Source organism: Mastomys coucha, unplaced genomic scaffold, assembly GCF_008632895.1.
Source record: "Mastomys coucha isolate ucsf_1 unplaced genomic scaffold, UCSF_Mcou_1 pScaffold22, whole genome shotgun sequence".
Classification (NCBI taxonomy): Eukaryota; Metazoa; Chordata; class Mammalia; order Rodentia; family Muridae; genus Mastomys; species Mastomys coucha.
Window position 1 is genome coordinate 21289842 of NW_022196905.1, and position 27500 is coordinate 21317341.

General features: G+C 42.5%; 2 protein-coding genes across 7 annotated transcripts in view; one reads left to right on the forward strand and one right to left on the reverse strand.

Moving 5' to 3' along the window:
- The window catches only part of CUNH7orf57 (chromosome unknown C7orf57 homolog), a 20439-nt gene extending 13215 nt beyond the window's left edge, over window positions 1-7224 (reverse strand). For both annotated transcript variants that reach the window (XR_004109715.1, XM_031338977.1), the window contains exons 1-3: window positions 6605-7224; window positions 2956-3141; window positions 1582-1690 (exon numbers count right to left, since the gene is read on the reverse strand). Coding sequence is in view for 1 of the 2 variants with exons in the window: in XM_031338977.1 (XP_031194837.1) it covers window positions 1582-1690; window positions 2956-3141; window positions 6605-6659 (350 nt within the window). In the remaining variant the exon portion in view is untranslated. The remainder of the gene's footprint in view (window positions 1-1581; window positions 1691-2955; window positions 3142-6604) is intronic.
- A 1863-nt stretch (window positions 7225-9087) lies between these two features.
- Window positions 9088-27500, forward strand: part of Sun3 (Sad1 and UNC84 domain containing 3) — a 29853-nt gene continuing 11440 nt past the window's right edge. Inside the window, exons 1-7 of one of the 5 annotated variants that reach the window (XM_031338971.1) lie at window positions 9088-9254; window positions 13735-13963; window positions 16649-16710; window positions 22733-22836; window positions 24392-24432; window positions 25223-25394; window positions 26447-26531. In XM_031338971.1, the coding sequence (XP_031194831.1) occupies window positions 13896-13963; window positions 16649-16710; window positions 22733-22836; window positions 24392-24432; window positions 25223-25394; window positions 26447-26531 (532 nt within the window). In that variant the 5' untranslated portion in view covers window positions 9088-9254; window positions 13735-13895. The other 4 variants (XM_031338970.1, XM_031338973.1, XM_031338972.1 and 1 more) reach the window with 4 other exon arrangements.

Consider the following 27500-nt stretch of genomic DNA (forward strand, 5'->3'; position numbering starts at 1 on the left):
CTCTCTCTCTCTTCCTCTCTCTCTCTCTCTTCCTCTCTCTCTCTATCTTTCTGTCTCTGTCTCTCTTCCTGTTTCTCTCCCTGTCTCTGTTTCTCCCTATTTATCTGTCAATCTGTCTGCCTGTCTCTGTCTCTCTGTCTCTGTTTGTCTCTCCCTGATTCCCTTTCTTTTTTGAACTTAGCAGAAACTCTTTTTAAAAACAAACAAACAAACAAACAAAACAAAACAAAACAAAACAGGGTCTTCCCATGTAGCTCTGACTGGTCTGGAACTCAATATGTAAAACCATAGCTAGCTTAGAACTCAGCCTCACAAAGATTTTCCTGCCTCTGCCTCTCTAGTGTTAGCATCAAAGCTATGTGCTACAAGCCTGGACTATGAACTATTCATTGTAAAATCATGGTATGGATTTAATATCTACTTTCCACAGGTATGCAAAAGCACTGTGCGTCCTTTTTATTTTATATGTTAAAACTAAAACTAAAACTGGCTGGTGGTGGCCACCGGTTGTCTCAGCAGTACCTAGGAGACAGAGGCTAAGCTCATAAGCTTAAGGTTGGCCTGGGTCTCACATGCTGGGGCCCCAAAACAGTCTGGGATTTGTCAACAGTAAAAATAAAGCAACAGAATGTAAAATAAAATACAAAAACAACCAAAACAAAAGGAACCAGAATCCTGAAGGGAAAACAACATGAAAAATCCCAAATGGTACCTGGGGCAGTCCAAAGACACTGCCTAGCAGCACAGAAACATGCCTGTGCTGAGCCAGTCTTCAAAGAAGAGTAACGTAAAACAAAAGGCAAGTGTTTAAAAGGCAGAAAAATAAATCCTAAAATTATTTTTGATGCTTCCTCTCAAACAAAAAAGAGGTGTCTGAAGGGAGTTTGCATGGCTACAGGTAACAACTGTTAGACATTGTAACAGGGTAGGGGCCATGGCTCTACCCTTTTTCTGTGACTGTCTTAGAGACTGAAAGGAGTGTATGCTGTATGTAATACCTTTCATCTACAGTGAGAAGAAAGCTTTGGGGCAGATAGTTCTGTGACAGGCAGACATGGTTGTGACCCAGAGGACAAAGGATAAAAACCTAAGGCTACTGGCTAATAAATGGCCAAAAGAACCTCATCCTGAAGGGACATTGCTCGGTGTCTTCTTGATTCTAGTTTCCTGACAACTTACACTACAAATAGTACATACCTTCTGGCAATAGTAAATATTTGTAATTTTCCAGTTCAAACTGAGATTTTTCAAATTGTTTATATTACATTTTTATTTATTTGTACTCAGCCACTTCGCATGCCATGATGGACATGTGAAGGTCAAAGTACAAATTGAGGTATCAGCTCTTGCCTACTACTACAGTGTGGATCCTGGGGAATTAAGCTCAGCTTGTCGGGCTTGTCAGCATGCATCTTTTTCTGCTGAACCATTTTGCTGGCACTATGTATATACATCATATAAATGCATAGTACATACACATTACATGTATATTATATACATTATATGGAGAGATATGTAGCTAGAGATAGATGGAAATAACTATATGATAGACAGAAAAGTGGGGGACTCAGAGCTACTCACTCTCGCTGGTGAGATGTTGGAGGTTTGCTGTGGTGAATATACCAGTCTGGCAGAGAGTAGGCTACTGGGGAGCCTTGCCTGGTTCCAGGGGCAAAGTGCTTCAGCAAATCTCAAGGAGAAAGGGACACAATTGTGAGTGGTTGATCCTTCTCCCTACAGGGCATGTGGCATCACCAACGCTCCACACTGGGAGATACTGCCATCTTTCCTACACGAGCTGAGCGTCCTGCTTGGCACTAAGGCAGAGTTATCCCGCATGCATCCTGCACCTCTTATGCCCTCTCCTCTTGTGGATGTGAATAGCTCCTGGTCCAGAGCTGGCATCTGTGCCAGTTACCATTGACACTCCCCCCAAGGGCTCATCTCTCCACTCCTGAGGTCTCTTGAGACTGTGCGCCATGTTCCTCAGCTCAGCCTTCAGCTACATCTATGCTCGTCTCCATCCTACAGCAGTCTGACCATCTTGGTCCACCACCGTGGGTCTGCCCCTGCCCCCCCCCCACACACACCAACTGTTGTTTCCTAGAGAACTTACTCCCTTCCCTCCAGGTTCCCAGGTCAGAAGCCCCAGGTGAATGTGTCACTGACTTTGGAGCTATACAGACAGAAGGAGCACAGGCTCCTTCCCAACTGGCTCCTTGCCCCCAATGCCTTTTCCCTCTCACCTCTCCTCTTCTTCCTGCCTACCAGTATCCAATAGAGTACCGTGTGGGCTCCTCTCCACTCCTAACCCAGGCTCCCTACACATAGCCATTTTCTTTCTTCTCTCCCCACATCCCCAAATCATTACCAGTCTCTGTTGAGTGGCATGTTGCGGACATGCTTGTCTCATCATCCTCTGTGCCTTAGCTCCTGCTCACGAAAACTAGCCCTCACATGATCACAGCACAGTGAAGACACTGTCACTGAGTCATTGGGGCCTCCATCAGATTTTGATAGTCTCTTAGAAGCAAGAGCAAGGAGATGGATCTAAGAAAAAGCTGCCTTGGTCTTGCCCCTGTATGTCCCTGGCCGAGTCTGTCAAGTGGTATGGTCTGGATTTGGAATGCTCAAGCCTAGACTTGGCCACTATTTCACCTATGACATTCATTTTAGGGACAGTGACAACAAGAGGGAAGAAAAGAAAATTTTGGTGTCTCTCAGTATTGGGATGTGGCCCCTTTACTCTCTGACTCATAATTTCCTTTAAACTCAATATATCTTACTTGTTACAAAAGTTGATTTTTATCAAATATTATATATACCTAAACTCCATAATGAACCCACATTTCTAAAACCAAAGCACATAAACACCACAGTTATATTTAATGTGGAGAATGTTAGAAACAGCAACCCCATTTATGCTCACAGAGCCACTCAGTGCACTAGTCTTACCAGGTCTGCCACCTTGCTTAGCCAATTTCACATATTCCGAGTCTGTTTCTTTGATCCAGTATCTCCGAGCACGGGGCAAATTCACATTTGGGGAGTCTCTCAAGTCACTGAGCCCTGGGATCTGGGATGCTGGTGGGGCACCCACGGGCTTCTCAGAGCGCTTCACAGGTAGGTGGTAATACCAGTCTAGACAGGAAAGAGACCAGCACACTGTTAAATGGGTACAGGAAGACACCCTATCAGGAGGCCCTCTACTTCATGCCAGTCTTATCTCTGTGCTTATAACACTGCCAGGGCAGCACATACCACGGAGCACACAAGCCCTGGAGCATGTGACAAGTCAGGATGCCACCAGAGTGACCTAGAAGATACTTTCCAAAGCCTCCAAGAGCATTATCCACTGAGGCAAATAGAAAGAATATCATCTCCTCCTCCCTGTCCTCCTGGCCCAGGTCTCCTCCCAAAGCAGAGGGCTTAGCCAATTCCATTGTTGTAGCAGTTCTAGGAGCTATCAAAAACCCCTGCGTCTGTCTTCTTCCCTCCTTCTTGCCCTCCTTCCTTCTTCTCCTCCCTCCCTCTTGCCCCCCATACCACAGAAATATATTTAGCAGACATGAATAAATACTAAATCACTTAAACCAGTATGGTAAGCCAGATATTGACCAGGATTTGATAACCTTCACATATTAAAATACTAATATTTGAATTCTGTTACAGACATACAAGCTGATCCAACTGGTTTGTCACTTTTACAAGAGCAGAAGGAAGTAGGCCAGGGTGTGGTCCAAGAAGGCTCACTTGCCTAACAGCTGTGTTGGAAGCCAACACCTGCCTCCCACACCCTCCAGCAGCCAACCCTGTGTCCCAGTGACAGCCAAGCTGCACACATGCACTGTGCTGGAGGCTACAGTGGGAAGCAACAGACGTTTAGATGTATCCCGAAAGGGAGATTCACCAGGCCAGAGCAATCACCTTTATGCAAGCCTAAGAGTCTGAAGATTCTCTTTGGGAAAGACTGGGGGAAAATGGCCAGTGTAGATTGTGACTTCTATCCTGAAGAGAGGACTAGGGGACAGATCACAGGAAGCAAGGACAGGAGTGTGAACAACTTGCCCTCCCTCTCTCCTTCCTCCTCACAGTGACATAAGCCCTCTGCAGAAATGGGGAGGAGTTGGGCATGGCCTGGTGAATGAAGAGGCTTGCTAGACTTAGAGCTGATGGCATACAGGGGGAAACTCTTCAGACTGACTTAGAACCATCCATAAAACTCACTAAAGACAAGGGGGAACTTCCGTCAAGGGGCAGAGGGACTAGTACAGTCTCACACACAAACACACCACACACACATACACACACACACACACACACACACACACACACACACACACACACACACTGCATGCACGCATGCACAGGGGCAGGGAAACCCAGACATACACACTGTAGGCACTTCAGGATAGTCTACATCAGAAATCAGCCAGATGTCAAAATACAAAGAAGAAATACTATGACATCTATGGAAGAGTTGGGAAACAAAGTCTCAGAAAAAGTAAATTTAAAACAAATACAAAAGTTGCGATTTCTGTGGTCTGGATGCTGGCTGGGTTTCATAGCACTTTCCAGACTAGTGACATTCAGAGTCAAACACAGTACCTAGTCTTTTGTGGTAGTATGATGACAGACTTTAATGCCAACTTGACTCAGCCACAATATCCAGACTTTTTACATGTATTATTCAAGTTGCTTTTGTGAAAGTATTTTTTAATTACCACTTAAATCGGAGGTCTCAGAGTAAAGGAGATGAATGTCTACAACAGAGTGAGAACCACTCAGCTGAGTCTTAAGAAAAATCAAGGAGGAAGGAATCCTGACTGCAGACAGACTTTGAACTTGATCTGCAACCTCGGTTCTCCCCCTGCTCTCCAACCCGCCCTGCAGATTCTTTACTTAACGGGCCCCACAATCAGGCAAGCCAATGTGTAAAAGTGTTCTCTCTCCTTTTCCAGGTAGGTGGGTAGCTGCTGAGTTATGCTGCTCATCGAGTTAGGGCACAGGGAGACAGACAACAAATGAGCCGTCATAAACATAGAATCAAGTCCCTGCTCTCTGAAGCCACATGCTCAGACTGCCAGTTTCTTCTTAGAACTAAAGTTAGGATTGTTGACTAAAAGTGAGGGATATTTCACCTGGAAGCTTTTATGTCTAAGCTTTTATATTCATCGTCAGAATCAACATGGCCCAGTTTCAAAGACTTGCACAAAGGATTACAGAGCAATAAGAATCAGAACTCAGCCGCTGTTTGCAGGGCAGGCTCAGCTCCATGTTTCTTCTTTTACAGGAAAGCCTTTGGTTCTTGCTTTATTTTTTTTTCCCCTCTGGGCATTGATTACTAATTAATCCACAGAGAACAGTGTATCTTCTGCCACCTCATTACTACAAGCTTTGGACAGGCACTGAACACACTGAGGCATTCGTAAACGTGCACACAGGGGCAACTCAGAGATGGAGGGCCCTGAACAGTAAGGACAAACCACTGGTACCTAGCATACACATGTAGGAAGTGAAAAGGGACACAGAGTTATCATTTTAGCTTTTATCACTGCAGATGGTTTGTACGTGCATGACACCAGATCAACCCCAAACTGGCTGCTTTTCTCTGTCCAGTTTCTTTATTTGATGCTCTTATTTTTCACTTGTTTTCCTAGTTAGGAAACAAAGCACACACACACACACACACACACACACACACACACACACACACACACGAGCACACATAGTCTTTAGGCTGTACAGTGTAGATTAAAGGCCACTTGGCAGGCATACTCACTCCAAGGACAACTTACTTCAAACTCAGCATGCCTCACATTCCTGGTCTCTAAATGGGGTAAGGTGATGATTTCTAGTAAGGGTGTTTTGAAGTTAAACATGCTAGTGTACATAGACTTTGTTGAATACACCTGTCTATCGGCATGATTCACAGAGATGAGATTCCCTCCTTACGACACAGAAAAGTCTCAGGATGGTTACAGAGCCCGGGGTGGGGATAAGAACTGACCAGGCCTCCTGAACTGTATCCAACCCACCCCAGCTCTCAGCTGGCTGTCACCAACAATGGCATGGGCTAGCCTGTATGGACTATGTAGAAAGGTCACACTTTCCCTTCTATGCAGGTGACATGGCTCCAACTGAGCACCTCCCAGCTGAGCACCAGGCTTCTTCTCTCCCTTGGTCTCCAGCCCTTCTCTGGACACAGAAGAAAAACACAAGTGAAAAGCAATGACAGCATCAGGAAATGTCTTCCTTCCCTACTCGGCTTCAAAACTGATGTGCTTTCCCGGATCCAGATAGTGGAAGTGGGAAACGGTTGTCTTGTTTGGGGCCTGAATTAGGAGCAAAAGTTAGGAAGTCGGGGATATTCCTGATGGATGCTGTCAAAATGAGATGATCTTAGGCTACAAGCCAGTGCCAAGTAGGACGTGGGAGTTAGGAGATTTAACTAGCTACAAAACGAATTCCAATGAGCTCCTACCTTCTCTTGCCCTGCATGCAAAGGCCCCCTGGCTTCAATCCCAGCACCGACACTGCAAAAGCAGAGGCACCTAGCCTTCCAACTTTTACCACCCCACCCCTCTCATCCACCCTCACTCACCGCAGGGAGCATAGCGGTAAGAGGTGCTCTGCACCTCCTTGCTGGTGTTCCTCATGGCTTGGTGCTATGAGCAAGTCCGCGTCGGGAAGAGAGAGGTGCTGCTAAGCCCGGGTTCTCTGGTTATCTGGGCGATGCCAACCCGCCCGATGGAAGCAGAAGCTGCAGGGGCAAAGTCACTGCGCTTGTGGTTCCACCCGCTTCCAAGCTGACACACCTGCAGACGCCTCACGCCCAGGAGCTGGCACGTCCACTGAGGTCACACGGCAGCACCGTGTCCACGCTGGACACTCAACAGGGGCACATGCGACAGAATTTACAGTCAGCCCGCATTCAGTGAGTACACCATAGGGAATCCGGCAAGCGGGTAGACAGCAAGGGGCACGTTAAGCGGGGTAAACAGCAAGGGCACGTGCACGCAGGGTAGACAGCAGGAGTATATTAAGTGTGCTATAGGTCATCACGGGCCGCAGGGTTTGGCAGGTGCCGAGGTCATTGTGAGACTCCCGGCTCTCCAGATCTGGGATTTACACCCCTGTAGCTGAAGTTCGTACTCAGAGGGCTGGCTCCAAGACAGACTCCAAACTCTTAGAGAGACGCGGAAACACAGTAGCACGCGTCTCCAGGGCAACGGCCAGGCGGCCAACCAGCGTGTGTGGCGCGTGTGCCCAGAGCCAATAGGAGCAGAGTGTAGACCTCTGTCACCCGCCCTCTGCCTCCACCTGGCGCGGTGGGGCAGGGTATGAGGGCGGAGCCTTGCCTAAATGCTCCGTCAACAGTGACCCTACCCAGAGGTCTCTACATGAACTATAGTAACTTCAATCAGGCAAGAGTTATTTGTTTCTTCTTTAAAAAGGAAAAAAATGAAGAAAAAGAAAAAACAAAACAAAACAAAACAAAAAACAGGGCAGGCTGACAAATGCTTGTAATCCCAGCACCTGGGATGCTGAGGCAGGAGGAAGAGGTCAGGGTCGTCTTGGACTTCATACTGAGTTCTAGAAATTGGCTTATGAATCGCTTACATGCATCAAAGAAACACATGAGAGATTCAGAAAATAGACAGTTCTGCAAATTGGGTCAATACTCAAGTTATCATGTCTTATTTTCGAAGAATATATTTGTAATATGTTTTTTAAGCCAAGACATCATTGATTTAGAAAGCTCTTAACCCTACATCTATGGAAAGAAGTTTGGGGCTACAAACTTTGGCGCCACACTAATCATGAAGGCATCACATCACTCTGGTCAAGTAACAGACATAACAACTCACTTTCCACTCCTGCAAGAGTAAAGGGTAAATTATTAGAGCTGTCTAAGAAATTCTATCGGCAGCTGGGCTGTAAATAGCATGGATTCCTCTTGTTAAATACTTTTTAATTAAAGCCTTTTTGAAATGGTGGGTATTTGACAGTTTGAAATAACTGATCTGCTTCTGTTACACAAATAAAACCTTAGAAATCTAGCAAGAGGCAGATAATGTATAACTGAGTGGGGGAGTGTGTGTGTGTGTGTGTGTGTGTGTGTGTGTGTGTGTCTCGTGCATGCACACGCACCAAGCCCCTAGCTGTGCTCCATCCAACTCTAATTTACAAATGATCTCAGCTATCCAGCTTGCCCAGTCAGATAGTCATCACAGCTCTATACTGCACAGCGTGCTTGTCCCACCGTCTGTCCGTACTTAGCTTCTCCACAGAGGCAAGTGCTTCCACTCCTGGAAGTCACAACATCACCTGACTGGAGGGTCATGAAATCAAGAGAGTTTATTTTTAAAAATAGCTGATCATAGTAACTGGAGCTGGTGACTAAAGCATGTCTTTCTGATTATCAATTCTAACAAAGGATCTTGGCACACTCCCAAGATGAACTCATAAGCTGAGTGATGAAAGAAGGTCCTAATGTTTTAAAAGACAGCTTTGACCTTTGGTCTATTACTGAAGTGGAGGAATTTGCAGGAGCCATATCAATAAGACTCTAGGCACATGCAAATGAAAACAACTCAAGAATAGTTTGTTCGGAATGATTTCTCAATGTCTTTGTTTTCTAGGCTTCGTCCCATGGGCCCCTGCCACAGAATGGCTTCAGGCTTTAGAAGCACGGGCTATCCCTTGTCATGCAATCTCAGATGGTACTTGTACTATCTAATTTTGCTGGTGGATAGTTGTAGACGTTTCCTGCTTATAGGCATTTTGAGAAAAGAGAAACATGTAAGTGCAAATCCCAAAATTCCAAAGCCTTCTGGCACGCCTTCCTACCTGGAGTACCAACTAGTGCCCTCCGAGCGAGCTAAAAGGCCTAAATACAAGCCACTTCCCAGCCCTTGGCTCCCACTGCAGGCACCAGATACCCCTTTGATCAGGCAATGTACAAGTTACAGTCCATTTTCACAAAGCAAGATGTTTTATGTCTATCACTCTCTGTCCAGTGATAATTGAAGGACTTTAAAGGTCAAACTCTTTCTTTTGACATATATTTATGTCATGTAATAGTTTTGCTTGTCAGCCTTATCAGAAAAAACAAGGGCATCACATCTGTAGCATCCCGAGAAACCCACGTTCTGTAAGCACTTTCTACACGATGTGTTGAGGTCTTTCTGCTTGGATCAAGACTGTTAACAACAAAAACGGGACATTATGATCTTCTTCACCTTTTTGAGGTAGGACTGACAAACATTTTATATATGTTTAGTTATTGAGTACAGCATTCAATATATGTGTACATTGTGAAATGATTACCCCAACCAAACTAATTATCAAACCCGTAGCCTCACAGTTGCCATTTTCGTGTGTGGTGGGAAAGGAACACTTTTTACCTTTACCATCTTGACAAATTTCAGGGTGAGCTCTAGTCGTGTGCTGCATGCTGGCTCCTGGTGGTTCACATCTTAGCGCTGCCTCACGATGTTTGACAGGCTCTCTGAAGTTCCTGTTGCCCTCACCCCTCAGCCACTGGTACCCACCACTTTGCTGCTGCTGTAAATATGAGGTTTCGCATTCCACATGCAAAGCCACAGAGGAAGCTCTGTGTCTGGCTCATTCCACTTAGAAAATTGTCCACTGGGTTTATTTACACTGTCACATATGACTTGATTTCCTACTTTCTCTGGTTGTCTGCATATAGGCCTCTCTCACTCTCTCTCTCTCTCTCTCTCTCACTCTCTCTCTCTCTGTGTGTGTGTGTGTGTGTTCTCTCTCTCTCTCTTTGTGTGTGTGTGTGTGTGTTCTTTTGCAGCCATGTGCTGTGATTCTTTTTCTCTCCTTTTCTTATTTACTCGAGTTTTCCTTTTAAGTGTGGTAACTGTGAAGCTCACATAAAACACCACAGTCAGCCAGGCAGTGGTGGTGCGCACCTTTAATCCCAGCACTTGGGAGACAGAGGCAGGCAGATTTCTGAGTTCGAGGCCAGCCTGGTCTACAGAGTGAGTTCCAGGACAGCCGAGGCTACACAGAGAAACCCTGCCTCAAAAAACAAACAAACAAAAACAAAACAAAACAAAAATCCCACCATAGTTAAAATGGCCTGCTTTACACAAATAATTTCGATAACATGCAGAACCACACTTCCATTTTCCCTGATGCCTTTTTTTTATATTAATGTTGTATTTTGTATCTTTTTTATAACAAGTTATGGTGGTTATGGTCCATCTATCTTCTAGCTCACATACTCCAGTTTCGCTGACTGTCTGCCACCCTTCTAGAGCTACTGCATTGGAGGTTTGATTACAAATGCTTACCAGTGAGTTTTATGCTTGCATGCTGGCACCTCGCTCCCTGCGATTTAAACTTGAGTATTCACCCATGTTTCTTATAAGGTCAGTCTTATATGTCATCACCAGTGCTGATGACCCCCCTCTGCATTGCTTCTGACAATGTGTTTATCTCACTTATTTCTTTTTTAATTTTTTAAATTTCATATGTGTATTAGTACTTTACTTACATGTATGCCTGTGTACTACATACATACAGAAGCCCACAGAGACTAGAACAGTGGTTCTCAACTTTCACAATGCTGCGACCCTTTAATACAGTTCCTTATGTGGTAGTGACACCCCCAACCATAACACTATTTTTATTGCTACTTATAACTATAATGTTGCTATGGTTATGAATCATAATGTGAATATCTGATATGCAGGATATCTGATATCACATATCAAAGCGGCTGAGACCCACAGGTTGAGAACTAATTGGACTAGAAGGAGATGTTGGATTCCCTGGAATTGGAATTACAGACAGTTCCTAGCCAACATAAGAGTGCTGGGAACTGAACCCAGGGATTTTGCAAGAGCAACAGGTGTCCTTAACTGCTGAAACATCTCTCCAGCCCCTACCTCAGTTATTTTTGAGGACAGATTCTCCAGTGACAGCTTTGTTTTTCTTTCAGGATTCTGAGCCCATCATTTCCCCCTCTCTCGTTACTGCTGAAAGTCTGTGGTACATGAAAGGAATTTTCTTATTGCTTTTAACTTTTTTTTGTCTTTTGATATTTGGTTGTCATATCTCTAGGTATTTGAGGGTCAATATTACTTGACCTTGAAGCATCACAAATCTCAATGTCCTAATTACTGCCAAGAGACAGGACATTACCAATCGGTATTTATTTAAATAATGTCTGTCTCTTTTTCTTTTCTGCTTTGGAGCTCTCATTGTGTACATATTCACGTTTATGTTGTTATATGTTATATGTTAAGGTTTTATACACTTCATTCTTTTAGCACCTCAAACTAATTCATTTCAAACAGACTATCCTTTTTCTTCATATTTGTTTTAGTTTTAATTTTCATTCATTATTACTAGTATGAATGAGTGTGAGTCTACATGCCACACCGTGTGTGTAGAGAATAGAGGACAATTTTCAGAAGTCAGTTTTCTCTTTCCACCCCATCAGGCTCCCACGATCTAAATCAGGTCATGGGGCTTGCAAGGAATGTATTTTCACCCACTGAGACATCTTGCTGAGCTTCTTCTAGTGGACTATCTGTGACTGGTTGGTGCTTTCTTCATATGACTGAACCTGTTGCTGAGTCTCTCTTAAGGGAAACTACAGGCCATAAGTGTAAGTGTGGATCAAGGCTTTTTGGTCACTTGGTATTTTTTACCTATTTTGTTTAACACTGTCTTGTTTTGCCTGTGTTATTTTTCTGACTTTTGTCTCATTGTCTGTGTCACTTGACTGTGTCACTTGACAGCTGCTGGGTCTTCAGGTGTATATAACTTGTTGCTAGAGGCTAGGTATGTCTTGCACCTAGGTGGTTCAAATGCTTCCAGCGAGTTGATCAGTGAAACTGGCACTATGGTGAATCAAGTTCAAGGTCCACAGTGGTGTCTTCAGATACAGGTCTATTATCTGGTACACAAGCAGATACAGGTCCTGAAGAGTCTAGAGGGAATTTGGCTCTTTTATAAAGCAAGTCTGTGAATAGCCTCTGCTGTCACTTAGGCACAAGTGAGAAAGACTGGAAACCAAGTCAAAAGGCCTGCTGATTTTAGTCCTCATTGTGGGCCTGCCTCTAGGGGTAAGACTCGGCTCCTGGTAGGGTATAAAACCGCTCTTGGACCTCAGCTCATAGACTGAAGTAGAGTGACAGACATATGTCAGAATCTTCCATGGGATCAAATCAGTAGGAGTTTCTCTTGGGAGATAGATGCGCATTTCTCTTGCTGTATATCAGGATAGACTAGATCATAGCTAAAGCATTCTAGAGCTGTGTTATAGAGACCATTCAAGATCTGCTGCTGGATGGTTGACATGCCTGCCCTGGGCCAATATGATTGATGTGTTTCCCCTACAATCCCTGTGTGGCCAGGATTATTGGGATTGTTTTCCAGACTTGGGGAAGCTTGTGGGGCTTGGGGGAAGAACTCTTATTTGGTCCCCGATGACTTTTGTGTTCACAGGTGGAACTGAGAACAGTGTATATGCAATCAAGTCTAAAGTGGGAAGAGTTGTTTCTGGGTCTTTAGCTGGAGTCACAGTAATTCTGCCACTGGGCAGAATGAGTCTTCCCTCTCACAATGTCCCTCTTTGTGTGTGTGTGTGTGTGTGTGTGTGTGTGTGTGTGTTTTGTTTTGTTTTGTTTTTTCGAGACAGGGTTTCTCTGTGTAACCGTGCCTGTCCTGGAACTCACTCTGTAGACCAGGCTGGCCTCAAACTCAGAAATTTGCCTGCCTCTGCCTCCCAAGTGCTGGGATTAAAGGCATGGGCCACCACTGCCCGGCCCACAATGTCCTTCTTTAGTCCAGGGTTCTATGGGTATCTCAAAATTTCCCAGATCCCAAAACTAGTATGGATGCACCATTATCCATAGTGTCCACCAAAACTATAGGCTTTGGAGATATAGAAGAGCAGGGGATGTCATCTTGAGTCATCTTGATGACACCAGTCAAAAAACTTCCAATTTTAAAATAGATATAACCAGAGGCCATTGACTGTTGAATAAAATGGTTACCCTAGAGTTGCATGGTCCAAATAAGCCAGATCACTCTACCATGCAGCATTTCTGTCTCTAGATGTGTAACCAAAGTACACTCTGGTGTACATGAGAAACAGGCATTAAACACAGTTTGTATCACTGAAAACAAATTAAGAATACATCTATGGGAAAATGGACAAATGAAGCGCTGTATAACAAAATACTAAAGAGTAGGTGAAATGACTGAACTGGGTTAATATATCTCAGGACATATGAAATTGAAACAAAATACAGTAGGATGTCCTTTATTAGTATATTGATATATATATTAATAAATACAACATATACTATCTGTGGACACTTTTTAAAAATATACAGAAATACAGTATTAATTTTCAAGTTCCTTATCTACAAGGGAAATGAGAGAGACTGGGGGCTTTGGTTCTTCCATCGTGTTTCTGATACATTGGAGTATTAAAGTGAACAGGACAAAGCATCCAGATATTCTGTAGCAAAGCCATATGTGCATAGAAGATCTTTACATTGCTCTTTAGGTTTGAAATCTGGCACAATAAGACATGGGAAGCAGAGAGACACTTGGGCAGGCTTATATACGCATAGCCCCTGCATGGGTATGGTGACCTTTTTTGACCATTGTGAGGTGTCACTAAGAATGATGCAATAGTGACTCACTGGACTTCAAATTTGCTCAATCCCTTTTTAGATCTTGGACAAAAAGTATCTGTAAGAAGATATATATCAAATGGCATATGTATGGTTTTCTGCTCTTTATAAAATCAGAATGAGAAACAAATGGTTCTCTACTCTGTGAGCTCTTTGTAACTTGTGGGAAGAAAATGAGTGAAAGACCAAAGCAGAGAAAGGATGAACAGCCTTTTCAGGATTGTTCTGAAGGATCCAGTAGCAACTTTCGTTAATGTCCTGCTGTCAGGGTAAGAAATCCCAAATATGAATGTGTTACTTTGCAGAATGATTTCCAGGCATCTGTTCTTTTTTGATCTTGGAGACAGGCCCTCACACCATAACCCAGGATGACCTTAAGTTATGGCAATCCTTGGACCCTAAATGCTGGGATTATAGGAACACACCAGGATCCCCTGCTGAGATCTGATGCAGATTGTGTACACCGGTGGCCTGTCTACCTATAAAATAACCCAACATGTCTTCTTCCTTCTTGGAGAAAATCATTTCCAGTTTCCTCTGAAGCTTCCAACCACAATACTTCCTGTGGTACACTGGCCATTTGCTATTGAATATTGAATAATCACAGTGGACGAGGGGGAAAGATTAAGACAGTAGAGTCATGGTTTTTGGAAGAATGACCCTTGGCAGTGGTAACAAATCATACAGATGACATGCTCTGTGGTCATGGGTTCAACTAAGTCACGGGCCATCCAAAGCTTAGCCAGTCTTTGTACACTAGGCCAGAGAGGTGTTTACTGCACCCTTGACTGAGAATGAAGAACCTGAGGGTTGATGCACATTCTGAGCTAATAATGATGCATTCTCTGGTAAGAACACATTTCCCATAAGGAAAGGGAGCTCTGTCTGGTGGGTGAGCCAAATATGCTACCCCTATAGGGGGTTGGGGGGAGAGGGTGAAAACATTGTAATAGCCACCACTGGAAATAGAAAGAGAGTGCCTACACAGAAGCAATGCTGCCCGTTAGAAAAACAGACTGCTGCTGAGTGACCTTATTTAAGAAGAGCAGCCTTGAAAGTCACAGTAATGATGCATGATCATGCTTGCCCTAAGTGGCAGAATCCCACAGGCTACATAAAGGCATAGAAAGAATTTCACAAAGCAGAGCCTGACAGCCAATTTTTCTAGTTTTAAAAAAAATAATAGCAAAAAAAATTTTTTGGAAAATATGGTAGTGCAGTAATTTTGATTTAATCCAGCCCATTAGAGCTGTGATTAATGCCTAAACAGCACTCTCTAGAGAGTAAAGCCTTCTTCACACTGTGGTTTCAAGAAATGCTACCTCAGAGGGAAAGCGGTGGAACTCTCCTCTTAGTTGTGTTTAGTTCTGCCTGGCTGTGGCTCAGCATGATCAAGTAGAGGGAGTCAAGCTGCTTAGGTTCTGTATCCAGGGAATTTCTCTTTGTGAGCTGTGGTTCACAAAGCCCAGTTGACATCATACTTGTTAAGGTGGTTTGGTGAGACACTCACTTCCGACATCCTTTGGCCAACTAACTTACAATGTAAGTAATCTGTTGAACATAATAGTAAAGAAGTAAATTTTAAAGAAAAGAGGGTGTCAACATATAGATTACATCACTTCCAGATGAGGTCACCATCTTAGACCTTCTTTAGAATCCTGACTTCGGGTTGATGGAGTCTAGTTCAGAGCCAAGAGATGAAAAGCTGAGAGTCACATTGCGGAATGATGTGACATGCTGCGACAGGTATCACTGGTCTTTCTGAAGTTCTGACACAGGGCTTCTCCTGTAGCATCTACTTGCCACCTACAGATGATCCATCATCATCTGGTTTTTTCCTGACTCTTTTTTTTTTTTCCCGACAGGGTTTCTCTGTGTAGCCCTGGCTGTCCTGGAACTCACTCTGTAGACCAGGCTGGCCTCAAACTCAGAAATCCGCCTGCCTCTGCCTCCCAAGTGCTAGGATTAAAGGTGTGTGCCACCACCGCCCGGCTTTTTCCTGACTCTTAAGGATCAGTTTTTAGCCTGGCAACCTGGAATACTCAAATGGCTTTAGCATCCTTTCTTTCCTTCAGAATATTTTTTCTTAAGGTTGAATTTGGGAACTGGGGGTATAGTTCAGTGGTAAGGCACTTGCCACTCCTAAGAATGGTAAGCCACAACCACACACGAGTGTGACGGTTCATAAACATAGTGCCAAAAGAGAGTAGATCGATGGAGCTATATCCACATATGCCCATCCACAGAAGTACAAAACTAGACATACATCATGAGCAGAGATAGAGCTCAGACAAGAGACACATTGAGAGTGGAAGCTGTAAACCCAAGAGGGCTTGTTGATACATTTGGTGGATTTGTCTCTTGGGCCACAGTCAAAAGCCAGAGGCTAGGAGACTAAGAATGACATTGATTTTTCTCACAGTTTGGGAGCCAAGGAAGCTCAAAATCAAGGCTCCAGCAGACTATGGCTCCAGTAGAGGCTCTTTGCCTGTCACAAAGACAGTGATCTTCTCACCATGTGCAGATGGCACATGGAGAGCAGCCTGGTATCTTCCACTCACATAAAGATATCAATCCTATCATTTAAGGACAAGTCTAGTGAATTCTTTTAACCTCAGTCATTTGTCATTTAGTGCTTTTATCAATTTTGACTTCTAGAAAATCTTTGTTTGCTTACAAGCACTTAAAACCATAAATAAGAGCCCAACAGCATCATACTCACATGCATATGGAGGCATGTAAATGTATCTGCACATATACCATCATGAAAATTACTTTCTGTCATTCAGTTTCAAAGATCACAGACCAGAAATAAGTTCATAGAATTAATTGAGTGCATCCAGGGGTGAGACAAATCAAGTTTGTTGTCTTGAGTGTACTTACTAAAGTCCAAGTTAAAAGTTAATAGCAATGGATTACATTGTTAAATTCTTAATGTCCTTTATCATTCGTAGGTTAACTCGATCATGGAAGATTATCCTAAGTACAGTGTTTACATCATCTTTCCTTCTTGTTGGTAAGCCTTAGCTAGTGGTAATGGTTTTTAAACTGCTTTGCACACTATGTGGTAAGAGAAAGCTCAGTGGACTGATGTATGTCAGACACATTGGAAGTCACCTACATATTCTTCAAGCTTCTTTTCCCTCTCATGTCCCACTTTAAAAGTAATATAAGCTCCTCTTAGGTGATTTGGAGAATTATGTTTCTATAAGTATTTCAGTTAATTTTTTTATTTAAAATAGACTTGTCTAATATAATGTCTTCTGATTACAGTTTTCCCTCCCCCAACTCCTCTGAGGTCCTCCTCACTCTCCCTTCTTTTCAAACTCTATGCCCTATCTATCTCTAGTTAGAAAACAAATAGGTATAAAATAAAGAGTAATAATAACAATAAAGAGTAATAATAATAAAAATAAAATAATCTAGGGAGGACAAAACAAACCAAAAAAAAAAAAAAATGAATGAGAGACATAGATGCAGAGACACATGTTTATACACCAGAATCCCATAAAACCATAAAACTGGAAGCCATAATATATATGCAAAGGAACACAGAAGTTGAACAGACATTAAGAATCTCTAATATGTATAATCACGCAGTGGGTAGCATATACCAGCACTTGGGCATCAGAGTCAGACAGATCTCTGTGAGTTCAAGGCCAGCCTGGTCTACAGAGTGAGTTCCAGGATAGTCAGAGCTATATAGAAAAACTCTTATCTTGGAAAACAAAACAAACAAACAAATAAACAAAAGAATCCTTAATATGGAGCAAGTGAGATGGTTCAAATGCTAAAGGCCCTTGTAGCCAAAACTGACAACTTGAGTTTGATCTCTGGTCTCACAAAGTGGAAGGAGAAACTGACTCTATCAAATTGTCTTCTGACTTCTACATATAAGCTGTGGCACATGCACATTCACCCCTCAACATATATAGAAGGTAGGTAGACAGATAGACAGACAGACAGACAGACAGACAGACAGACAGACAGACAGATGGATAGATAGAAAGAAAGATATACAGACAGACAGACAGATTAAAAAGGAAAGAATCCCCAATATGTTTCCCATAGAAATATCTAATATTTTACCTTTTCTAAATTTCAATGACTCAGGTTGGGGATTTTTTCAATTTTTAAAACCTTTTAAAATCTTTTATTCACATATTAATTATATGTAATATGTTTCCTGTTAATACATGCATATGTTGTTTTCCTTCTACTATTTAAAATTTTAATTATTTTGAGAACTTCATGAATTCATAATGAAGTATGACCACATCTTTCTCCCATCCCTCTCTCCATCTCTCTCATGCCCCATTCCCAACTTTATAACTTATGATTTGAAAACCACTAAGTCTAGTTAGTGCTACCCATATGCAAATAGGCATAAGCCCATCCTACCACAAGATGCATGAGAAACCTTCCAGTCCTCCAAATAGAATGATCTTCCCTCCCCTAGCAACTGCCCACTGTCAGGAATCAAGTGGTGAAGCCAGTGGATTGTTTACCCCGTTGACGCCAGAGTTTGGATTGTCTTGATCTTGTGTAGGTCTTATACAGAGAATCACAACTGCAGTGAGTTTGTGGATGCAATCATCATGTCCAGAAGATGGCTAGCAGTTCATAGTGCTCCTCCTGAACCTACAGCTCTATGCTTGCTTCCTCTTCAACATCCCCTGAGCCTTTGTAGGATTTACACAAATATTTAGGGCTGATCACTCAGTCTCATAGTCTCTTGATCAGTTAACCATCTCTCCATTGACTGCTGTTTACTGCAGAAAGAAACATCTCTTGGCATGGTTGAGAGCAGCCCCAGGTCTATGGGGATAAGTATAAATATTTAGAAGGCATTTTGACAGCACAACTATATAAGTAATAGCTTTTACCCTAGAACCCATAACCTCCCTAGCCATGAACTTTTGACTCTAATTATAGTCCCAGGTATGGAATTTCCTCCTGTGGGCAGGTCTCAAATCCAATGAGAAAGTGGTTAGTTAGCTCATAGCTGCCATGCTACTGTTGCTCCAGTAAGCACATCTTGCCTGGCATGCCAGTACTGTGGGGTCTCAATATTTTCTTCAAGGACATGCTTCCAATGACCTAACCACCTAGCCACACTTCTTCAACAGTTCACCACCTCCTATCCTGCCAAGTTGAAGATCAAGCCTTTGATACATTAGCCTTTGGGCTACACTTAGACATCTATGGCATCATTTTCAAAGATATACATTGAAGACATTATAATGGATATAAACTGCTTCTCCGTACTTCCTAATTTCAAGCTGGCCAAATTGCCAATGGACATGCTGGCTCTGCTTTAAACATCAATGTATATAAATCTCAGAAGAATTAAAGCGGCCACTGTTGTTTTTGTTCTCCATTAAGTTGAAATGATAATTTAGTGCTATTGGGTGTACTGTGTCAAGCAACCATTTTCTTTAGTGCATTGTATCCACTGCTCTTAAAGGAAACTCTATGTATCACAAACCAGTAGCTTCCTGGTGACAACATAGAGAAAGTCAAACTCCCCACAAATTTTTGGTGGGAATGGAGAGTGGGGTGCCCACTGTGAAAAACTACTGCCACTTATTTCCTGGCATCTCCACTACTAGGTATTTGCTAAGACAGAATCTAAAGCAAATGTTCAAACGAACACACATGCACATTTTTATAGCTGCACTAACCCTACGACCCAAAAGGTCTTATACCTTATAGATGTAAAGGTATGTAGTCTAATTGTCCATCAATAGACAAATACATTTTAAAATGTGGTATATGTAACCACAATGCAATATTGTTGGATCACAGAAATGAACAAAAAAACTGACATACTCCGAAGCAAGGATGACCCTTTAAACATTAGGATTAATGAAAGCAAACATACAAAAACCCCTGCCATTACCATTTTCCTACTTAACTAGAGTCATATTGGTAGCTACAGACTGGTCGTTGTGGTTTTGATATGCATTTTCCTAGTGACTAATTTGCATGGGTTTATAGGTTTTAGGCCTATAAACCTGTGTTATCTGGAGACTTGTTTATTTGTCTTTTGTTCATTTTTACCATACTTGCCCATATTAGACATTTGATTTTAAAATGCTTTCTTTCATCATGAACACTGCCTTTTCACTTTTTGGCTTTATCTTTTGGCTCATAAATGTTTATAATTTTGATGACACTTTATCAAGAAATATATTACAAAATCCCAATAGTGAAGATTTGCTGATTTCTTCTTGTAGTCCTGTGGTCTTAGCAATTATATTCATGTCACTGGCCCATTTCGTGGTCATGTGGTGCAGAATTCAAGTCCAGATACATTCTTTTGCACCTGAGCATCCAGTTGGACCAGCACCATTTGCTGAAGAGATAATTTTCCCGTAAGGATATTTTTAATCGTCTTGGATCCTGGCAAAAAGTTCAACTGGCCATAATAGAGACATGTCTAGGTCTTTCTCATTGGCCCAGAAGCCTGATGTTCTGCCAGTAGCTGAGATTGCTTTGAATATGTAAATAGATTTTGGAAGTATTGCCATTTTAATAATAAATAATCTAATTAATGAACATAGGCTTATGGATTGTCTTTCTAGTAACATAGTTCTTTAGCACTGAGTGTGCGCACACACACATTTATGTTAGTTTGTTGCTGTTTCCCAGTGTTGGGATCAATCCCAGAGCCAAATATGTTAAGCAAGCCATCTACAATTGAGCTATATCTCTGGGCATTTTATCTCCTGGAACTAAAGTAGCAGATGGTTGTGAGCCGCCATGTGCATGCTGGGAGTCAAACCTGGGTCCTCTGGAAGAATAGTTAGTGCTCTTGACTGCTGAGCCATCTCTCCAGACCTTGGCTTGGACTCTTCATCCTCCTTCCTGAATCTCCAAAGTGCTAGGATTGAACGTATGTGCCACCACTTTTGAAGTTAGCCTATTTACATTTACATTTAAATTACCCACAAGAAAAGATTTTCTTTTGCTATTTCACTATTTTTTCCTCTATGTCTTCTACCCTCTTGTTTCTAATTTCTTCTGTTACTATCATCCTTTGTATTGAATTGGTTGTAATGTAGTTTTGAAGATTCTTCTCACAGATGTGTTAAATATTTTCTTAGTGGCTACCATAAGAATTACAACAGGCAAAACTGGTAACAAAGTAGTTTGATAGCAAGTTAGCTTATAAATCATGAAAATACCCAGTTGCCCATCAGTATGGATTTATCATTATGTTTTCTGTGTCTATCTTTTAAATCCAGCTGGTAGGACTCTTCTGGGAGGTTATTGAACATCTGGGATATGGAGCTAGCAGATGTAAAACTCTGGGGTAGGCTTGAAGGTTACCACTTTGTCCTGCTCTGGGCCAAGAACTTTTCTTTCTGATCTAGTATGATGTGAACAAGTCACGCTACAAGCTCCCATTATCATGTATGATGCCACTGTAGTGGCCACACCTTCCCTACTGTGGTAGATGGCAACCTCTAAGACAGAGTCAAAATAAATGTCTCCTCTTGTAAGTTACTTCTGTTGGGTTCTTCTGTGCCTGTGATGAGAAAAGTAATTAACACACTGACCAATGTTATTATAATTCTGGCTTTTATATTTGTTACCTGAACAAGACATCTTGGTTCCTTCGCATGGCATTGAGCTGCCCCACAGAATGCCCTTTTGCTTGGTCTGAAAAACACAACTAGTCCAACAGATCCCCAGGATTCGTTTGAGCATCTCCCTCCCTCCATCCCTTCCCTCTCCCCATCTCTCCCCCAGTTCCTCTCCCTTCTCTCCCTCTTCACTTGCAGAGCTTTTGTTTGCTGAATGTGAAGTACTCTGGCACCATGAATACATAGTCCTCTTAGCACTTTACATACCTCACCCCATTGCTTTGTAGTTTCTACAGTTTCTGAAGAGAAACCAAATGACAATCATGCCAAGAATTATTATGCATGGCAAAGCTTTCCTTTCTGGCTGTTTTCAAGTCCTTCTCTGAGCCTTCCCTTCAGCAGTTTGATTATATGTTTCAGTGTGGGGAATGTGTAAGTTTGTTCTCCTTGGCACTTGTTGGGTTTCTTGGTGGACAGATTTGTTATTTTTATCAATCTGAAAACCTTTCAGCCATTGTTCTTTTCAGTATTCCCGCTCTTTTTCCTCTTTCTCTTTCTGGGTGGCATGTGTGATCCACACAGTGTGTATCTCAGTAATGTCCAACAGTTTTGACTGATTCTGCTCACTTTTTTTATCTGATCCATCTGTAGGATTACAGTTGTTTTGCATCTCAGAGCTGCTGCTGTCCAGTATCAGATTCCAGAACAGTTGCCCCAATCTCTTTCTCTCTCCTTCCCCCTCTCCATCCCTCCCTCCTCCCTCCAGTGTCCCCCTTCTCCCATTCCCCCACCATTCCCTCTCTCTGCTATGAAGGTTTCTGTGGGGGACTGGGTATTCTCCTTCACCATTTTCTATGAACCACCTAAAAATCTGTTCCTGTCTCCTTGCCCTTCTCAATCTGTGTGTGTGTATATGTGTATGTGTGTGTGTGATGTATGCATGTATGTGCACATGTATTCAGGTGTACATGTACTCCTGTGTGCACTGGCAAAACCAGAGGCCAATGTCCTGGTGTCTTCCCCTGTTTAGCTCCATCTTATTTTTTGAGAAAAGAGTCTCTCACTGAAGCTAGAATTCTAGATAGCCAACTGTTTCAGATATCCCTACCTTTGCAGAGCTGGGATTTGAACATACATGACCACATCAGCTTTTAGGTGGCTAACAGGGATCCAAACTCAGTACCTCATGCTTATGTAATATGCACTCTGTCTACTGCACTATTTCCCTAGCTTCCTCTTTTTCTGCAGTGCTGGGGTTGTACATGGGAGGCGAATGCTCTGTTGAGCCCCAGGCCCAGACTTTTACTCCTGATATTTAAGGCTATCCCTCTTTCATACTCAGAAATGGTTAATACATATAAGGTATTTTGTGCTCTTAATGGTTATTAGTACATATAAGATATTTCTAGATAAGTTCTTTAATCAGAGTTTGCCTTTTCTTTGAAGGACTTCTAAATCATCAGTGGCTTAAAGAAACAGAGTTTCCTCAAAAACCCAGACCATTATATAATGCCATAACAGAATATGGCTTCCGGCTCCATAATTACCAGGTGATGTTTCATGAAATTATTGTCGCATACCACTCATATAAAACTGAGTATGCTACAAGGCAAGTTCAGTTTGCATTGTATCATCTTGGTTTTGTTAGGATAGCTTACAGCAAGTAGGGTTCGTTGAAGAGGTTTTATGGCTAAGAAACATCACAGATTTTCCATACCTTCTGACCCCTGCAGACTCCCCAGGAGAAGCTCCAGGAAAAGGGGGGAAAGGCAAATGATTCATTATGACCAGCTGTCTTAGTCAGGGTTTCTATTCCTGCACAAACATCATGACCAAGAAGCAAGTTGGGGAGGAAAGGGTTTATTTAGCTTACTTCCACATTGCTGTTTATCACCATAGGAAGTCAGGACTGGAACTCAAGCAGGTCAGGAAGCAGGAGTTGATGCAGAGGCCATGGAGGGATGTTCTTTACTGGCTTGCTTCCCTTGGCTTGCTCAGTCTGCTCTCTTATAGAACTCAAGACTTCCAGCCAAGGGATGGCACCACCCACAAGGGGCCCTACCCCCTTGATCACTAATTGAAAAAATGTCCCACAGCTGGATCTCATGGAGGCACTTCCCCAACTGAAGCTCCCTTCTCTGTGATAACTCCAGCCTGTGTCAAGTTAACACACAAAACCAGCCAGTACACCAGCCTTCTATCTCCAGACAGCAAAGTTTCCTTTGCCTGGAAGCTCTTGATATCTCAGTGAGACTTCCCATTCCTCATTCTATGAGCACTTCCTAGCATTCCTGACTGTCCTAGAGTGAGGAGAAGAAAGGATTTATTTGGTTTATACTTCCACATCACAGTTAATCATTGAGGGAGTCAAGGCAGGAATTCAGGGCAGAAACTAGAGGCAGGAACCGACACAGAGGTCCTGGAGGAACGCTGCTTATTGGCTTGCTCCCTATGGTTTCCTCAGTTTGCTTTCTTATAAAACTTAGAACCTCCTGCCCAAGGTGGGCAACACCCACAGTGAGTTAGACCCTTCCATGTCAACTATTAATCAAGGAAATGCCCACTGCTTGCCTACAATCTGATTGAGATATTTTCCCAATGGAGGTTTCCCTTCCCCAATTTGTTTCAAGTTCTCAAAAACCTAACCAGCACACCAACCTTGGTCCTAGACAATAGGTCAACCAATGAAACCTGACAGAGTTTGCCTAAGATAACGTCTACAGCTCGAGGTCTTCATGGTCTTGGTCTTCAACCAGGAGCTGTTCCAGATCCTTAAATCACTTTCAGGAATACAAATGTTCATCCACAGTAACCAGTGGTACTCCATCTTCCTGTTCCTTCCCTCTGTCTGTTCCTACCTTTCCAACCTTCAGAAACAGCAAATAAGGCTTGTATCCTGGAGTTCACATTAAATGTCACTTTCTATTGGATGTGTGAATAGACCACCTTCTCAGACATGGTCACAATGTGGCAAGCTGAGGAAGACATACATGTAAGGTGCTCTTATGCCCCGTGCTATATATTTCAAAGGTCAAGTGTGGCTTCAGAAGAAAGTCATATGAGGAAAGAAGCAAGATTCAGAGTTATTTCTCTTCTTTATTCCAGGCCATACTTCGCATGCCTAAGGAGCAACAAGAACTTTTAAAGTGAGTTGGATTTTGACTATACCATTCTCAGCTGTGATTCCAAACACTGAAATATTGGGGTTTGTTTTTTGGAAATTTATAAAACTGAAATACCTTTCCTACACTATACCTTTTATAACATGCCAATCCAGAGCATTTTTTTTCCTGGCTGTTTCCTCTTACCCAAAAAACAAAAAAACAAAAAACAAACAAACAAAACAAAAAAACAAACAAAAAAAACCAGATCTGTTTAAAATACCGTATTCAGCTGAGCCTGGAATGTTCCTATAATTTTAATATTTGGCAGGTTGAAACAACAAGATCCTGATTGTCAAGCTACAACTGACAAGCCTGTCTCAAATAAAAATGAATAGGAAAATAAATAAACAAATAGACCCTTACGTATGGACATCGCATGATTAACAGGCTACAGCTTGAAAAACACTTCTCTCTGCTGTATTTGAAATGCAGGACACCCCAGCTTGAAAGAGATGGCACTGGGATTTAGCATTCACCTGTATGAACTCACTTGACCAAGGACAAGTGAGACTGGCTGCATCCTGTCTGCTCAGTATAGAAAAAGCCAAGCAAGGATTTGCCCTGGCTCTCATCTTCTGAGTGTCCATCCACTTTGCTTTTCTGATACAGTGAGATGCAATGAGCAGACAAGTGTACATCCCTGCTTTCTCCTCCCTGCAAATCTATTTCTTCCTCCCCTTAAGCTGACCCCTTTGCCTGTCTCTGGCCCTGACACCCGTTGGCAGGAACTTTAATGCTTTCCTCTTTCACCTTGTGGTTCTTCTGTATACAGGAAGGAAAGCCAGACTTTGGAGAAAAATTTCCGTGAAATTCTGTTTTTAACTGAACAAATAAATGTTCTGAAGGCGTTGCTTAAAGACTTGAAGGACAACGTACACAATCACAGCTTGCCTGTCCACCATGAGGCTGTGCAAGACCAGGCCACTGCTGAAGTTCTAGATGAGGCAAGGCAGGCTGGGGCATGGACGTTCAATCCATTTCTTCTACCGACTTGGTACCAACTTATATTAACTTGTGTCCACTGGAATCCCAATTGGCTTTCCTTTTACTATTGCAGTCCCTAGGAATCTACTGCCCCACCAACGCTGTGTTACAGAGAGGATATTATGTTGGGATACAACTTACTTCTCACAAAATAACCAACCAGTGACTCAGAAATGGTGCTCTTTGAATGTCTATAGCAAATACTTGCTAGCAAGAGGTTTCCATTTTGCCCTTAAAAGCTATGCTTCTGGTGAGCTCCAGACTTAGGCAGGAAGCCTCCCTGTGGTGCTTTCCCACCTCTTGGACCTCTACCAATTTCTCCTCCCCAAATCTGTTTGAAATGTGTAGAAACCTAACTCTGGCCTTCCACAGCTTCCAGGATCCATCTTGTCCTTGTAATTGTGGCTCAGTGTTCGAGTTAGTTGATGATAACTCCAACTGTTGGCCCAACAGGGGTACTTGCTTATTTTTGAACAAGAGAATCCTTCAAAGCCCAACACTCATTGAAGTGGGTGAAAATTTGCTGTTATAAGCAATTATCTGGCCTTTGTAAGCTGCCTGATTCTCAAATATGGAATATTCCAGTCTTTATTGCTAAGAATAGGACACCAGTGAGGAACATTGAAAGGAGTACATCTGACACAGCTCCATCTCATCCCATGGGAGGGTACCACAGTGCAGTGGGCAACTCCACCTCATCCCATGGGAGGGTACTATGATTCAGTGGGAAGGGCTTAAGAGGGAGCCTCAGAGCCACCTTTCTGTGTGACTATGGTCTCAATCATACATTAGCTTTAGCTCTATTCATTGTCTAAGTAGGGTTGCTCCCACAGAACGGTGGATGAGACATCTAAGTGTATCAGTGCCTGGCACTGGGAGCATCTGGGAGCTGTTTAAACTGTTAACATTCTGCAGCTTAAGGAGTTTATGTCCACGTCCATGAAACAAAGGGTAAATGTTCAAGCAGTTGGTAAAAATTAATAACAGAAAACTGTTCTTACAATCTTTACAGGAAATGTGTAACTTGGTACATTATGTACTTAAAAAATTCAGAGGGGACCAAATACAGTTGGCTGATTATGCCCTGAAGTCAGCTGGTAAGTAAAAAAAAAAAAGAAAGAAACAAAGAAAGAAAAGAAAAGAAAGAAAAGAAAAGATGAATATGTAAAAAAAAAAAAGAATGATTTAAGACCATTTAAAATCTTTATTAGAAAATGACACACATCCCTATGAAATCAAGAAGGGGCAAAATTAACAACTCTAGATACTAAGACAGAATCTAGAAATGAGTTTCATGGCTTGCTTTCAGGAATCCATTAGCATGTGTCAAAAGGACCACAGAGAAAGCTGAGATGTCACAGGAAAATCAAGCAGGTTGAGAATAGTTAAGCTTAGCAGACAGACACCACTGTATACTATTATGGACTGTAATGGCATTCCTTGCAGAAATACTAAGTGCATTATTGCCAATTAAATGCTGATGCTTAAAGGTGGTTTACAAAGTTAAATGCTCAACATCTTCCAGTTGAAGTTAAACCCAAGAGCTTTCTTGGACTGTGAATTGCAATCTCAGTGGTCAATGGGCAGTACAGAGGGGAAGAGTGTGAGAGATAATGTTGGTGAGTGGACTAATTTCTGAAAATGTACAGATGATCAAAAATCATTCAATAAGAAAATGGATAATGGTATGCTGATTGAAGAAATGTATACTTAAAACCTTTCTAAAAAGAAAACTATGGCCGGACGGTGGTGGCGCACGCCTTTAATCCCAGCACTTGGGAGGCAGAGGCAGGCGGATTTCTGAGTTTGAGGCCAGCCTGGTCTACAGAGTGAGTTCCAGGACAGCCAGGGCTACAGAGAAACCCTGTCTCGAAAAACCAAAAAGAAAAGAAAAGAAAAGAAAACTATGTCTAAGGCTGTAGCTGACTAGTGGAGTGCCTGCCTGGTCTGGTGTATACAAGAGTCCTGAGCACTGTGATAATTGTAATATCAATCGATTAATAAGTAGATTGTCGGGCACAGGACTGCCGCTGCCCCAGGTGTCTGTCAGCGTGCCCCACTCCGCC